Below are 16,888 nucleotides of genomic sequence, written 5' to 3'. Positions count from 1 at the left end.
GCGGTATTGTGTGGCCTATGAAATTTTCAGTAGCGTGTATCGGGGTCGGGGTTGACAAGTGTATATTAGTGATGTGTATACGGAACGTACACTCGCGGGCCGGCGCGGAGGGCGCGAGCTAGCGATGGAGTGCGATGGCCAGCCCTCTCACGCTGCCGCCTCTGCCGCAGCCGCGACGATACCCTATCTCTTTGAACCCATACCGTCACAAAAGGTGCTTTAGAAAAAATATATTGGGCTCTTAGTAAATAATATAACATTGACATGTTCAATACGAGTTTATGTAGACCGTGGAATTTGATAAAAGCAAAATTTGAAGATGATTTTAGTTGGCCTGTAGTATTTCGCTTTAGTAGTGTGAAATATCAGTAGGGATTTGAAATTAATTTGTTTATCATCGAGTTTATTTCCAATAATGTTGTTTGTGTGTTTTAATTGCGAATCTTTGCACGATACTAAATAAGGAAGTATCTAGTCTGCCACCAACGGCTAGAAGTAATAATAAATAGGTACAATATTAATCTCGTGGGTTCATTCATGACGGCATAATATAACACGGCATTTTTATTGTCCGTAGGCGTCACCGCTGCCCACACAACGATGTCCCGGAGCCATTGTTCGATGTGGAGCACACGACGAGCGTGGTCTCCGCGTACAAGAACGACTACGACGAGAAGCACGTCACCCGCACCACCGCCGTGCATCATGAGGACCACCTCCACCTCGAGGGAGACTTCCAGGAACCGGAGCGTCCCAAGTGGCAACCCGCCGAGCGGCCCCAGCAACGCAGACCCGAAGACAACCTCAAGCCAGAAGGAGACTTCGAGAGGAGACGCCCGGAGGAATGGCGCCCGGGCGACAGGGCTGTCGTCAAGCGCCCTGAAGACAATCTGAGACCTGAAGGCGAGTTTGCCAAACGCAAACCGGACGAGTGGCAACCCGGTGATCGTGCGCCCGTTCGTAAGCCGGACGACAATCTAAGACCAGAGGGGGATTTCACTACTCCAGAAAAAGAACCTTGGCGTCCTGCAGAAAGGCAGAAGCCTAAAAAGCCAGAAGATAATTTGAGACCTGAAGGAGATTTCGAGAGGCGCAAACCTGACGAATGGCGTCCAGGCGATCGTGCTCCAACACGTCGTCCCGAAGACAATCTTCGCCCTGAGGGAGATTTTGAACAGCGCAGGCCAGAAGAATGGCGTCCAGGTGACAGGGCTCCTGTCAAGCGTCCTGAAGATAACCTTAGACCTGAGGGCGATTTCGAGAAAAGAAGACCTGAAGAATGGCGTCCAGGTGACAGGGCTCCCGTCAAGCGTCCTGAAGACAACCTAAGACCTGAGGGCGATTTCGAGAAGAGAAGACCAGAAGAATGGCGCCCTGGTGACAGGGCTCCTGTCAAGCGCCCAGAAGATAATCTTAGACCTGAGGGAGATTTTGAGAAACGCAGGCCTGAGGAATGGCGTCCAGGAGACCGAGCTCCCGTACATCGTCCTGATGATAACCTAAGACCTGAAGGAGATTTCACTACACCAGAAAAAGAACCTTGGCGTCCAGCTGAACGCCAGAAGCCGAAAAAACCTGAAGACAACTTAAGACCTGAGGGTGAATTTGAGAGAAGAAAGCCAGATGAATGGCGTCCTGGTGACAGAGCGCCCGTTCGCCGGCCAGACGATAACCTAAGACCAGAAGGTGAATTCACTACGCCAGAAAAGGAGCCATGGCGCCCGGCTGAACGTCCAAAACAAAAGAAGCCTGAAGATAACCTTAAGCCTGAAGGCGATTTCGAGACAAGGAAGCCAGATAAATGGCAACCTGGTGAAAGGGAACCAGTTAAACGACCACAAGATAATCTAAGGCCTGAGGGAGAATTCACTACTCCAGAAAAAGAAGAATGGAAACCCGCTGAAAGGCCCAAACAAAAGAAACCAACTGACAACCTAAAGCCAGAAGGAGATTTTGCTAAGCGGCAACCAGATGAATTCGTCCCTGCAGAGAAGGCGATAGTCAAGAAGCCTGAAGATAACCTCCGACCAGAAGGAGAATTTACAAAGAGGACCGTCATTGACGATTACACTGTCATTAAGGGAGAACGCGCTGAGATAATCCGTCGTACTGATAATATCATCACAGAAGGTGAATTCACAGGTAAATATAGTCTATTTTATGCCTTCATAGTTAGTACCTATTATTATCTATTTTGTCAGACTTTCAATTTCTAAGAGAATCTCTTCTATTTTTTTTAATTAAATTAGGTATTAATGACTTCAAAGTTTTTATGATAAATTAATTATGAATAATACATAAAGCTAATACTGAAATCCAATCAAATGTGTAGGATATCATACGAATACCCAGTAGACAGTAATTAAATGTTCCTCTATATCTTATTTCAGATACAACCACTTCGCGTTCAGAGTACACTATCAAGCCAGTCGAGAGGCCTTCACCAGTTCGTCGTAACACCTGGACAAAGATAGAAGGAGATATGACAACCGAAACTACCAGTAAATCTGAATTCATCGACTACACTGACATCGTCGAGAGGACTACATTGGTCGCGCGGAGAACTGACAATATTATTAGAGAAGGTGAAATCGAATTCGTTACTTCTAATCAAACAGATTTCACCGAGAAAGTAACACCTGTTGAACGTCCTCAACGACGCCGTACATGGACAAAGGAAGACTTTGAAAAATTCTATTCTACGGAGGATCTACAAAAAATTACTACTTCACAGGAAGAGTATAAAACTTACGAAGAAACTGATATAAGACAACAACAAATAATAAGGAAAGATAACTTGCATATGGAAGGTATCTTCGATAGCCATACCGTATCTCAAGATGATTACGGTCCAAAGAAAATGGGTGAAAAATTGAAACAAAAGAGGCCCATTGATAACTTGAAACCCGAGGGAGAGTTTGAGCAGCCGAAACACGATGAATGGAAACCAGCTGAACGTCAAACTCCAAAGAAGCCAGAAGATAATCTCAAGCCCGAAGGTCAATTTGAGACGCCCAAACAAGAAAAGTGGCGTCCGGCTGAGAAGCGTGAACCCACGAAGCCTAAAGACAATTTGAAGCCTGAGGGTGAATTTGAGCAACCCAAACATGATGAGTGGAGGCCAGCCGAACGTCAAACACCGAAGAAACCCCAAGACAACCTCCGCCCAGAAGGAGAGTTTGAACAACCGAAACACGATAAGTGGCGTCCAGCTGAGAAGCGTGAACCCACGAAGCCTAAAGACAATTTGAAGCCTGAGGGTGAATTTGAGCAACCCAAACATGATGAGTGGAGGCCAGCCGAACGTCAAACACCGAAGAAACCCCAAGACAACCTCCGCCCAGAAGGAGAGTTTGAACAACCGAAACACGATAAGTGGCGTCCAGCTGAGAAGCGTGAACCCACGAAGCCTAAAGACAATTTGAAGCCTGAGGGTGAATTTGAGCAACCCAAACATGATGAGTGGAGGCCAGCCGAACGTCAAACACCGAAGAAACCCCAAGACAACCTCCGCCCTGAAGGAGAGTTTGAACAACCGAAACACGATAAGTGGCGTCCAGCTGAGAAGCGTGAACCCACGAAGCCCAAAGACAATTTGAAGCCTGAGGGTGAATTTGAGCAACCCAAACATGATGAGTGGAGGCCAGCTGAACGTCAAACACCGAAGAAACCCCAAGACAACCTTCGCCCTGAAGGGGAGTTTGAACAACCGAAACACGATAAGTGGCGTCCAGCTGAGAAGCGTGAACCCACGAAGCCTAAAGACAATTTGAAGCCTGAGGGTGAATTTGAGCAACCTAAACATGATGAGTGGAGGCCAGCCGAACGTCAAACACCGAAGAAACCCCAAGACAACCTCCGCCCTGAAGGAGAGTTTGAACAACCGAAACATGACAAGTGGCGTCCAGCTGAGAAGCGTGAGCCCACGAAACCTAAGGACAATTTGAAACCTGAAGGTGAATTCGAACAGCCTAAGCACGATGAATGGCGTCCAGCTGAGAGACAGACACCGAAGAAACCCCAAGACAACCTCCGCCCTGAAGGAGAGTTTGAACAACCGAAACATGACAAGTGGCGTCCAGCTGAGAAGCGTGAACCCACCAAACCTAAGGACAACTTGAAGCCAGAGGGTGAATTCGAACAGCCTAAGCACGATGAATGGCGTCCAGCTGAGAGACAGACACCTAAGAAGCCACAAGACAACCTCCGCCCGGAAGGAGAATTCGAAACACCAAAACACGACAAGTGGCGTCCTGCTGAGAAACGTGAACCCACCAAGCCTAAGGACAACTTGAAGCCCGAGGGAGATTTCGAGCAACCTGAACACGAAGAATGGCGCCCTGCAGAAAGGCAAACGCCTAAGAAGCCACAAGATAACCTTTACCCTGAAGGCGATTTCGAACAACCTAAACATGACAAGTGGCGTCCAGCTGAAAGGCGCGAACCCACGAAACCGCAAGACAACTTGAAACCTGAAGGTGAATTCGAAAAGCCCAAACATGATGAGTGGCGCCCTGCCGAAAGACGCGAAGTCACAAAACCTAAGGATAATCTTAAACCAGAAGGTGAGTTTGAGAAGCCTAAACATGACGAATGGAGACCAGCTGAACGACAGACACCTAAGAAACCACAAGATAACCTAAGGCCGGAAGGAGAATTCGAGCAACCCAAACATGACAAATGGCGTCCAGCTGAGAAACGTGAACCCACTAAACCTAAAGATAATTTGAAGCCAGAGGGTGAATTTGAGCAGCCTAAGCATGATGAATGGCGTCCAGCTGAGAGGCAGACACCTAAGAAGCCACAAGATAACCTCCGCCCTGAAGGAGAATTCGAAACACCAAAACACGACAAGTGGCGTCCAGCTGAGAAACGTGAGCCCACCAAACCTAAGGATAACTTGAAGCCCGAAGGAGATTTCGAGCAACCTGAACACGAAAAATGGCGTCCTGCCGAAAGGCCGACACCTAAGAAGCCACAAGATAACCTTTACCCTGAAGGCGATTTCGAACAACCTAAACATGACAAGTGGCGTCCAGCTGAAAGGCGCGAACCCACGAAACCGCAAGACAACTTGAAACCTGAAGGTGAGTTTGAAAAGCCCAAACATGATGAATGGCGCCCGGCTGAGAGACCTGTTCAAAAGAAACCGAAAGATAATCTTCACCCTGAGGGCGAGTTTGAAACACCTAAGCACGATGAGTGGCGTCCAGCTGAAAGACGCGAGGTCACAAAGCCAAAGGATAATTTGAAACCAGAAGGTGAGTTTGAGAAGCCTAAACATGATGAATGGCGACCTGCAGAGCGACAGACTCCTAAGAAACCACAAGACAATCTAAGACCTGAGGGAGAGTTCGAACAACCTAAACATGATGAGTGGCGTCCGGCTGAAAGGCAGACACCCAAGAAGCCGCAAGACAACCTCCGCCCTGAAGGAGAATTCGAAACACCGAAACACGACAAGTGGCGTCCAGCTGAGAGGCGTGAGCCGACTAAGCCTAAGGATAACTTGAAACCTGAAGGTGAATTTGAACAGCCCAAGCATGACGAATGGCGCCCGGCTGAAAGGCAGACTCCCAAGAAGCCGCAAGACAACCTTCATCCCGAAGGCGAGTTCGAAACACCAAAACACGACAAGTGGCGTCCAGCTGAGAGGCGTGAGCCGACTAAGCCTAAGGATAACTTGAAACCTGAAGGTGAATTTGAACAGCCCAAGCATGACGAATGGCGCCCGGCTGAAAGGCAGACTCCCAAGAAGCCGCAAGACAACCTTCATCCCGAAGGCGAGTTCGAAACACCAAAACACGACAAGTGGCGTCCAGCTGAGAGGCGTGAGCCGACTAAGCCTAAGGATAACTTGAAACCTGAAGGTGAATTTGAACAGCCCAAGCATGACGAATGGCGCCCGGCTGAGAGGCAGACACCCAAGAAGCCGCAAGATAACCTTCATCCCGAAGGCGAGTTCGAACAACCGAAACATGACAAGTGGCGTCCAGCTGAAAAGCGTGAGCCTACTAAGCCAAAGGATAATTTGAAACCAGAAGGTGAATTTGAACAGCCCAAGCATGACGAATGGCGCCCGGCTGAAAGGCAGACTCCCAAGAAGCCGCAAGACAACCTTCATCCCGAAGGCGAGTTCGAAACACCGAAACACGACAAGTGGCGTCCAGCTGAGAGGCGAGAGCCGACTAAGCCTAAGGATAATTTGAAGCCTGAAGGTGAATTTGAACAGCCCAAGCATGACGAATGGCGCCCGGCTGAGAGGCAGACACCCAAGAAGCCGCAAGATAACCTTCATCCCGAAGGCGAGTTCGAACAACCGAAACATGACAAGTGGCGTCCAGCTGAAAAGCGTGAACCCACGAGACCGCAAGACAACTTGAAACCAGAGGGCGAATTCGAAAAGCCAAAACATGACGAATGGCGCCCGGCAGAAAGGCAGACACCAAGGAAGCCGAAAGATAATCTACATCCTGAAGGCGACTTTGAACAGCCTAAACATGATGAGTGGCGTCCGGCTGAGAGACCTGAAGTCAAAAAGCCAAAGGATAACTTGAGACCAGAAGGCGAATTTGAGAAACCCAAGCACGACGAATGGCGACCAGCTGAGCGTCAAACTCCCAAAAAACCACAAGACAATCTGCGACCTGAAGGAGAGTTTGAAACGCCAAAGCCTGACAAGTGGCGCCCAGCTGAACGTCAGACACCCACCAAACCTAAAGATAATCTTCGGCCTGAGGGTGACTTTGAGAAACCAAAACATGACGAATGGAGACCAGCAGAAAGACCTGAAGTCAAAAAGCCCAAAGATAACTTGAGACCAGAAGGAGAATTCGAAAAACCTAAGCAAGATGACTGGCGTCCAGCTGAGCGACAGACCCCCAAGAAACCGCAAGATAATCTGAGACCGGAGGGAGACTTTGAGAAGCCTAAGCACGATGAGTGGCGCCCAGCAGAGAAACCTGTCGTTAAACGACCCAAGGATAATCTGAAACCTGAAGGAGAATTCGAGAAACCTAAACACGATGAATGGCGTCCCGCTGAAAGGCAAACTCCCAAGAAACCTCAGGATAACTTGAAACCTGAAGGCAAATTTGAGACACCAAAACATGACGAATGGCGTCCAGCAGAAAGGCCAGAAGTTAAGAAGCCTAAGGACAATCTGAAGCCTGAAGGTGACTTCGAGAAGCCGAAACCAGAGAAGTGGAGACCTGCTGAAAAACAGACACCGAAAAAACCACAGGACAATCTGAAACCAGAAGGACAATTTGAACGGCCAGAGAAGCCTAAGCCAATTAAGGGAGAGAGACCTGTTCAAAAGAAGCCTGAAGATAACTTGAAACCCGAGGGTGACATGGAGGTTGTAAGACGAACAGATTACACAGCAACGAAAGGCGATCGTGTTGACGTTGTCAGGCATGAGGATCACCTAAAGATGGAAGGAACAATTGACATTCATCGATCACGTGATGATTATAAGCGTATTGAAAGGACTGAAAAGGTAGTTATTCAGAAGCACGAAGATAATTTAAAAACGGAAGGAGAGTTTATTGACCTTCAAATACGTAATGATTATAGCGCAACTAAAGGCGAAAGAGCGCCTGTAGTTAAACCTCAAGACAACCTGAAACCCGATGGCAAATTCTACAAGCCTGAAGTAGTTCCATCGCAACCAGCTGAAAAGCGTAAGCCATTCAAGCAAGTTGATAATATTACAATTGACAGAGAAACTGATTTACGTCGCAGGCAAAAGGTTGAGCGAGTAGATATCATTAGAAGAGAAGATAATTTGAAGATAGAAGGAGAATTCATTGACATGAAACAAAGAAATGATTACACCGTCGTGAAAGGTGATCGTAGTGAAATAGTCAAACATGAAGACAATTTGAAAATGGAAGGCACAATGGAAAACATCCGTTCTTCAGACACATATCGTGTAGTAAAAGGACAACGAGTGAAATTGACTCGAAGAGAAGATAATCTTAAAATTGAAGGAGTGTTTGAAGATCATACTCGCCGGGATGATTATAGAGTGACAAAAGGAGAAAGGTCTGCTATTATTTACCACCCAGACAATTTGAAACCAGAAGGAGAATTCGAAAAAAGACCTGAGCCAACCGAAGTTGTTTATGATGAAAAACGCACCCCAATAAAACAAACAGATAACTTAAAGCCAGAGGGAACCTTTGACAGACCCACCCGGCCAAAATGGGTTAAAGGGGAGAAACCAGAACTTACCAAGCCACATGACAATCTCCGCCCCGAAGGTGAATTTGAGCGAAAGCCCAAAGAGCAGTGGCAACCTGGAGACAGACCAACCCAAAAACGTCCAGAAGATAACTTGAGGCCTGATGGTGAATTTGAAAAAAAACCAAAACAACAATGGCAGCCAGGTGAAACGCCTGATCAAGTACGTCCCAAGGATAACTTGAAACCTGATGGTGAATTCGAAAAACGACCTCAGACTAAATGGCAGCCAGGTGAAACACCTCAACAAGTGCGACCAAAAGATAATCTTAGACCTGAAGGCGAATTTGAAAGGCGACCTCAGACTAAATGGCAACCAGGCGAAACACCTTCACAGGTGCGTCCAAAAGATAACCTTAAACCCGAAGGCGAATTTGAAAGACAACCTCAGACTAAATGGCAACCAGGCGAAACACCTTCACAGGTGCGTCCAAAAGATAACCTAAAGCCTGACGGAGAATTTGAAAAACGTCCTCAGACTAAATGGCAGCCAGGTGAAACACCCTCACAGGTGCGTCCAAAAGATAACTTGAAGCCTGACGGTGAATTCGAAAAGAGACCGCAACAACCTTGGCAACCTGGAGAAACACCAGCTCAAGTACGCCCTAAGGATAATCTAAGACCCGAAGGTGACTTTGATAGGCCTAGTAAAACAAAATGGAGTCCTGGTGACAGACCTGACCAAGTAAGGCCAAAAGACAATCTTCATCCCGATGGTGCATTCCAAGACAGGCCTAAATCGCAGTGGCAACCTGGTGAAACCCCTAGCCAGGTCCGGCCAAAAGATAACTTAAAACCTGAAGGAGACTTTGACCGTCCGAGTACTCAGAAGTGGAGCCCTGGTGAAAAACCTGGACCCATAAAACCAAAGGACAACCTTTACACCAATGGCCACGTAACAAAACACGATACAACTCATGTGCAGAGTAGCGATGTTACTAAGAAGACGACAGACTCTACATCTGTTACAGGACGCGATGACTCTATCATTAAGTCGCATTCAGAAATACGCCATGATGACCAAACGCATGCAACACATACAGAACGTCACGTAAAACACTCTAGTACTCACAGTACTACGGAGCACGCAACTACCAAGCATTTGCAATCTGGTACACACGTAAGGCAGAGGCCTCAAGACGAACCAGACAGGACGGGGTCACAAACTAGTGTTAACCGAGTGGTAGACAGGTCTAGCACTGACCGTTCTCGTAATGTTACAGACAAGACTATCAGCAAATCTGATTCAAGGAATGTGAAGAATGTAACTTCTACTACTTCTACAACGAAGGTGATAAAACAAGTGACTGAAAAGAAATTGATTGCTGGTAAATGGGTTAATGTTACCAGGAATGTTGAAACGTATGTTACTTCTAACGGTGACGGTCCAGATTCAGGAAAACCCAAGAGAATAGATGATCGTCCAAGGCCGGCAGCTGGCATGCCATCTACGGTTGATACACAGAGAGTAGTAACGACTGACCAGCAATCTGTCAGTTCAACAAGTAGTTCTCAAGACCTGAGAACACACCAGCGCCATAGCCCCGTTGGAGGTCCTGATGGTGGTAAACCCAAGAGAATAGATGATCGACCAAGGCCAGCAGCAGGTATGCCGTCTGGTGGACACAGCACTAAAAAAATAGTGACTAGTGATCAACAAACAGTCAGCTCAATAAGCAGTACCCAAGATTTGAGTACGCACCAAAGGCACACTCATATTGGAGGTCCTGATGGAGGAAAACCCAAGAGAATAGATGACCGCCCAAGACCTGCAGCGGGAATGCCTTCTGGTGGAGACACTACTCATAGAATAATAACCTCTGATCAACAATCACTCAGCTCGACGAGTAAGCAAGATATGAGCACACAACAACGTCACAGCCATATTACTTCTGAAACTCATACACAACGAAACGTTTCCAATATTTCCAGTGAGGCACATGATATTCAACATAGAACCACTCACCAATATCCATCAGATCATGTTAGAAGACAGATCGGCTCTGATACTGACAGAGTGGTTTCGAGTCAACAAAGTGATAGGCACATTACATCAGACAGTAACGTACAACGTAATGTTTCCCGCGGAAGTCACTTGGAACAAAATCAAACCTCTTATTCGACTTCGGGTACCAGGAGGGTTCATGGCTCTTCGCAAGATATTACCAACTCTAGAAGCCAAGGATCAATTTCTCAGCAACACCTTGCTTCTGACAGCCACAGTCAACGAAATGTGTCCACACACGTTACGAAAGGTAGTCACACCGAACAAAACATTTCAAGATCATCTCACCTAACGCACAGCGTCAATAGAAATCAGCTGAGTGACAGTGTCACAAATACCAGCATCGAGTTCCAAAGAGCTATGCACGGTGGAGGCGATGTAACCACAGTCGTTGACAATTCATCCCGGAGTGGTTTCCACAAACGTAACTCTGACCTAGTTTCGGATTCTTCAAATGCAGTTCTCCACCGCAAAGGTGTATCCTCATCTACAGAAGCGCACCATACTATCAGTTCAACGGCTGCCGCACAGCGAAAGAGTATTGTTAACCTAAGCGAGCGCGGAGAATACATCAACTCTGCTCAAAACACAGACAGAAAAAGCATCAGTTCAATGCATCGGTCAGGGCGTGACAACATGGGAGTGATCACTCAACACACTGATAGTTCGGATTCGAGACGCACCCAAAATAAAAGAGATGGTCAATCGACGTTGGTGATTGAACGTCAGCCGCGTGTGAATATACGCGACAATCTGCAGGTCGGAGGCGAGTTTTACGGGCAGTCGGAGTCCCGCTACGGGAGTTTCTCGCGCTCGGAACAAGCGCAAAGGGCGGAGCGTTCTGAGCGCGTAGAGCGTGTGGAGCGAGTCTCTCGTCACCACGGCACTACTTCTCAGTTCGTGTTAGGCGATGGTAGCACCAGCTACAAGCGAGAATTCCACTCGCACGTGCACGGCACATGTCCCGCTACGCTCATTGAGTCCCCGCGGACGCCCTTCAAGCACACCCGGGACACTCGCGAGCACAAGTTCTACGCCGCTAAAGTTACTCAGAAATAAAACGTCAACATTTAAAAACTATCCATTCCTTATACTAGAGCTTTGAAGTTAATATTTTTGCCAGATTTACTATGAAAAGGCGAGCTAACAAACCTAGTCCTAATAAGATTAACATGCCATTCTACAAATGCATAATTTTACTGTTATTTTAACATATTATTATTATATAACTTTTATTATTTACTTTTTTTTGTCAAACTTTGCCATGAATAAATTTTATATTATGATAACATTGTGTTTTATTTAGACACCATCGAGACAAACTCCATGAATCCCGAAAGACTTGTACTTAATTCTGATTATATCAATATCACACACACATTATACCAAATAATAAAGATTAAATTGTGTAGGATTATATCAATTATCTCAATTCACAATATCCTATTTATCAGCGCCGTAAGACGGTCCATTAAGAGTTAATTTATTGAAATAAATCTAAATAAAAATGAGGCCGTCAGCGCAAAAGTGGCCTAAGCTTAACATTTTAGTATGGGCGCCTAAACTTGGTTAGGGCACTTTTATACTGCTTCGTAGGCAAAAACAATGCGCACAAAAAGAATGTTTACAACGCCCCACCTCTTAACTAAGAGTGAAACTAGGGATAGGCCGCTTTAGCATCAAAATTTATTAGGTTTTGAATAAATTGCAAAAGATAAGTACGAATATGAAAAATGTGGGTTAGGCCACTTTTGCGCTGACGGCCTCAAATATGCAAATATTTGGCAAGAAAGTCTAAGAAAACTAACTAAAAGAACATAAAAACATTGTTATTTAGCCAATAATTTAATGACGTGCCATCACACCAACATATTATTCAACTTAAAACAAATCTAAAACAATGTAAATTAACATTCTACAAACTAGTTCTAAGAGACCTCAAAATGCTTAAACATATCAAACTGTTTGTATCATAAGTAGAAAACATTAATCATCAGGCTGTCGCATCAGATGGCGCAGGTGGCTTGACACGTCTTATTCTTTTATACCGACCCAACTCACCTTCGTAGTTCCGTGGAAGAGAACCAAAAGCATCGGATTCCTGGTAATTTGGTACATTGATGAAACTGTCAGGAAGCTTTGCGTTCTCTTCTGGTGATGGAGTGGAGCGCAGGGGTCTACCTTGGTCGATACCTTCTGGATCTTCAGCTGTACGCCGGTTACGGCTACCACTGTTGAACATAAGATTGTCGTCGACACCTTCAACGCCTGACAAAACGCTATCGGTATCCGAACCGAGACTCATAGTATCACTTTCAACTTTGTCATTTGCGGAGTCTTCTGGCTTAGAATCTTCTTCAACATTAGCCTTCGATTGAACGGAACGAACACCATATTTTGTGTCAGTGTTATCCGCAGGTTTATTGGCATCATTTTTAGCATAGTTCGATGTACGATCATAGAAACCATCATCTTCAAATTCGCTGCCCTCATCGGTATCCACGTCATCATTCTCAGCTTTATATGGGAAAAACGCCACTTTGGCATCTGGTAAAACTGCAGCAGCCCTCTTTTTTATTACCAAATCGTCATCTTTCCTTTTTACTCTAACTAGAGGCGCCATATTTGACTCAAAGTATTGTCCATTTTCTTCACAATTGCTATTTGGGAATGATTCTTCTAAAGACTTCATAGAATCATCTACATCTACGCTGTTATCTTGAATTTCACGTTTGTATTGATGTTCATTGTTGTGAAGTTGAGCTTCTTCGTCAATTAATTGCGACAAATCGTCGTCTTGAGAACAAAAATGACCTTGATCATTGAAAGAATCATCACCGTCCTTGGTGTTAAAATAATTATCTGATATTTGAGTATCGTCAAAGGATCCATCTGGGTTTTTGAAGTAATCTACATTAGTTTCCCGCTTGTTTTCCGTTTTTGTGGACTGTACACTTGATGAGGCATCGTTGGTATCATAGGCGCTGCTATCCAACTTGCTATTACTAGCGGCGTCATTTGGCTCGCTCAATAGTTCAGCTCTACTTTCAGGCGTCTCAGCTCGGGTTGTATCCGCAGTTTTGGTTGATATATCAACGCTCTCGGTTTGGCTTTCTTGTTTTGTATTTTCTAAGTCTGCGCTCTGCGAGACTGCAGATTCAGTATTGATATCAATAGACGGGCTTCCTCCTTGGACTTTACTAATTTCAGACATCCCACTGTCTATGTAGTTATTTTCTTCGACGGCGCCTGCTTTTTTTGTTATTTCCCTCTTATTGACGGTGTCATAAGCGTTACGATCATTGTCAATGATTCTGTTAAGTAGAGCTTTTTTGTCATCTGAGAGCGAGTTGAGCAGTTCTTCAAGTTCTTCCCCCGAGAGTTTTTTAATGTGACGTCTAATGGCGGCTTCATCTTCTTCATTCGAAATTTCAGCTGATATCATTTCCTTTTCAGTCGAAGTACTGGATAAATTAATACTATTGCTGGCTTCCGCTTGGCGTCTGTTACGATTGCCCATTTCATAGTTTTTATCCCCAAGCATGCTTTTATGCTCCGATTGCATTGTGTTGTAATACTGTTTGAAATGCCGGGATTGCTCACTGGAGTCAGCCACTTCATTATTGTATTCAACTTTTTCACCACTATTTTTATTTTCTCTGTTGTTATCAAATATAGCATCACTATCGTCTAATGATGAGGTCTGTGAATCGATAGTTCTTTTGTCGTATTCATTGTTTCGACTATCTCCTTGTACGCGATTTGTTTTGTAGTTGTTGGTCAAGTGTTGTACTTTCTCAGGAGGGTCGTTTACGTCACTGTTGTCTATGTAACGGTTGGTTTGGCGGCGTTTAGAGAACGATGGTAATTCATTGTTGGCTTGCATTGTTTCTTCAAATTTTTCTCCCTTGCCTCTGCCTCGATTACACTCTGAAAACTAAAATTAATACGATACATTAGTAGACTTTTTAAAAAACCTACAAATCAAGTTAACCAACATTTATAGAAATATTGAACTTGAGGTGGTGAAAAATCTTTCGAGGGTGGTACCTACATAAAGAAGGCAGACTTATTGCCTCATTACTCTCTCACCCAGTAAAGACTACGATAGCAATAAAGCTCAATATTGAGGGAATAAAGGGACACTTACACCATCGGCATTGGCTCTAGGACGATCCGTTTCTTCCATGTAATTCCGTTGGGGATATTTTTCTCTACCGAATCTCATAGGTTGCTGGTTCCTTGACTCTTCGTCAGCAGAAGTATCGCCCGCTTCCTGGGGAATAAATAGAAGCGTAAGAATAAAGACTAAACGTACATAAATAAAATTATTTCTTATTAATTTATATAAATTGAACCTTACCTGGTCACTTAATCTGGAGTCTTCGTTTTCTTGCACGTTGTCTTCCGCTACATTTTCTTCTTCGTTAGCTTCATACTCGTTCTCTTCCACTTCACTGTGATAAAATTAGTTATTACTTTAGTAAAATGGGCAGTGATTTACACTCTGCGAGGAAGACAAGTTTCTACCATTCCTCTTGTACCCTTGCAGAATTAGTTCGCGTGAGTTCATTATGCTTAAGTTTTTACAGAAGTTGTGTGTACGGAACTAGCTAGAATTTAGAGGGTCTTGTAAGGTAGGGCGCTAGTTAAACATGACGTCCTCTATTTACCTACTATAGAGATGCTATAGAGGTCATGGCTATAGGTAATGTTTAGTATACAAGCATTATACAAGTTACTTACCTAGTATCACTCCTATCATCAAGTCGAGACGGCCTGGCGAGCGCAATCGTCGGCAAACAAATAAACAGTGTTATGAGCAGGAAAGAACGCATTTTAACCACTTTTATTTCGCTATCCAAAAATCGTTTACAAAATGTGACAGTTGATTGAGTTTATTTTTTGTTTTAGTTTTATTATTTTTGCAGAAATCTTAGATGCCAGTCTTCTAGAATTTTATGAGAAAATTAGTATAAAAAGGTTTCTATCGATTTAGTTTAGCTTTTGTTTTTAATTTCTTTCCTAAACGTAAAAATATATTTTTCTAATTGTGCGTCCACATTGGGCGAATATGCTCGCGCGGCAAACTCGACATCTTGCTCACTCAAGAGCAGGGTGAGCAGGATGTCGAGTTTGCCGCGCGAGCATATTCGCCCAGTGTGGACGCACCATAAGATTAAAATAATATTTTTTGTACAGGCATAGCACATAACTGAGTAGGCCGCTGGAGTGCGGATGGGGTGACGGTTAACGTACCAAAAAACCTAAACAAACTACTGCACTGCTCCACTACAGGAATCTACTCAGTTTGCGCTATGCCTGCAATTAGTTTGATTATTAGCGGAATTAGGGATTATCATTAAAAGACATGCATTACTTACAACAATTTTATTTTAAATGAGACCGTTTCATCTCTATCACACTTATTATGTACATTTGGTTTAAATAAAACAAACCTTTGAAATATTTACTGCAAAATCTTCATTAAGTTTGTGCATATTTGAGGGAAAACATTTATGTCCTAGATTTAATGTTATACAAATTGATCAAATATTAAAGACTTTGTAGAAATGTTTAATCACACGATTTGGTGTCTCGACGCTTCCCCGCGAAAACTTCCTCTCGCCTGTACATTAACCCTACCGCTACATAACCTAACTCCAAAATGCAAAAGGTAAAAAATCCAACAGCTTTATATATTTATGAGTACATAGAGCCACGAGAGAGTAGAGGATCATTCATTGCCAGTAAAAAAAACCGTTTTCAGAGCTATATAAAATAATCTTTGACCCATTTAACCGCCTGTGATTGGCTGGTGAGACTCGTAACAACTAATCACAGTAGTTAATAAACTATTGACCATCTAATTTTTATCATCCAGTTCAAAAATAACTTAAGACGATCCGATAATAAATAAATTGTTTTGTCTCTTTTCTTTACAGGGACTTTGATAATCGACAGAAAGAGACAAATCAATTAAACTAATAAATAATTAATACAAAAAAGAAACGCAATTCTTATGGCACTGTTAATTTTGTATGAATTAAGGGTATCAGAATCTTAGCACTCGTACCTGCATTGATTCTCTACTCCCAGATAGCTTTCTCCCTCTATATTTGAAACAGTTTTGAATTTGGCGTTGTACTTCTAACGATATAAACAATAAAAGAATGTAACAATCAATATAACATTGATATAATAATTTCCTTTGGAATTGTCGATTTACTAATTTGCCTTTAGGTAATAATATATTTTTTTATACTTTGGAATTAGCTTAGAATTTAGAAAAATAAAAAACATTATGCATAATTTATATCGAGAATAATCGTTTAAGTGAAATCTGATTAACTAAAGACATCAGTAAATCCCACTCTTCCGTCGTCAAAAAATCTAACGGATCACAAAATTCTAACATGAATGTTGTTTCAACCCAACATATAAACACCATATTGCACCTGATTCAGACTCGAGTCTAACCGACACGTCGCTCCCACATACCTTTAGAAAACTTTACGAAAACAAAACTTACTTCGACGTCAGATTAGGCTCCGCTATGTTTTATGTTGTGCTTTTTTCCTTTATCACATTTATCCTACAATAACTATTTATACAGTACATTACATCTGTCATACA

At 43.8% G+C, this 16,888-nt stretch overlaps 2 protein-coding genes across 2 annotated transcripts in view; one reads left to right on the top strand and one right to left on the bottom strand.

The window, feature by feature from the left end:
• LOC135079918 (titin) overlaps positions 1-11,541 on the top strand; it is a 43,037-nt gene extending 31,496 nt beyond the window's left edge. The window contains exons 3-4 of the mRNA XM_063974547.1: positions 578-2,142; positions 2,391-11,541. Of these exons, the coding sequence (XP_063830617.1) occupies positions 578-2,142; positions 2,391-11,311 (10,486 nt within the window). The 3' untranslated portion in view covers positions 11,312-11,541. The remainder of the gene's footprint in view (positions 1-577; positions 2,143-2,390) is intronic.
• Positions 11,542-12,091: 550 nt separating this feature from the next.
• LOC135080224 (uncharacterized) lies at positions 12,092-15,090 on the bottom strand. The gene is made up of 3 exons (XM_063974906.1): positions 14,999-15,090; positions 14,403-14,709; positions 12,092-14,189 (listed from the first exon to the last, which is right to left on the bottom strand). The coding sequence occupies exons 1-3, from the start codon at positions 15,088-15,090 to the stop codon at positions 12,246-12,248; spliced, it is 2,343 nt and encodes a 780-aa protein (XP_063830976.1). The 3' UTR covers positions 12,092-12,245.
• Positions 15,091-16,888: the final 1,798 nt, after the last annotated feature.

This window comes from Ostrinia nubilalis, chromosome 17 (assembly GCF_963855985.1).
Source record: "Ostrinia nubilalis chromosome 17, ilOstNubi1.1, whole genome shotgun sequence".
NCBI classification, from domain to species: domain Eukaryota; kingdom Metazoa; phylum Arthropoda; class Insecta; order Lepidoptera; family Crambidae; genus Ostrinia; species Ostrinia nubilalis.
The sequence above is the reverse complement of the archived record's forward strand: the minus strand, read 5'-3'. Positions and strand labels throughout refer to the sequence as shown.

Excerpts from the sequence above, each read along its gene's own strand:
- LOC135080224 (XM_063974906.1), bottom strand. The coding sequence starts at position 15,090 with ATGCGTTCTTTCCTGCTCATAACACTGTTTATTTGTTTGCCGACGATT. Across the intron at positions 14,710-14,998 it reads GATGATAGGAGTGATACTAG|TGAAGTGGAAGAGAACGAGT; the intron begins GTAAGTAACTTG and ends ATTTTATCACAG. Across the intron at positions 14,190-14,402 it reads CTAGAGCCAATGCCGATGGT|TTTTCAGAGTGTAATCGAGG; the intron begins GTAAGTGTCCCT and ends TATTAATTTTAG.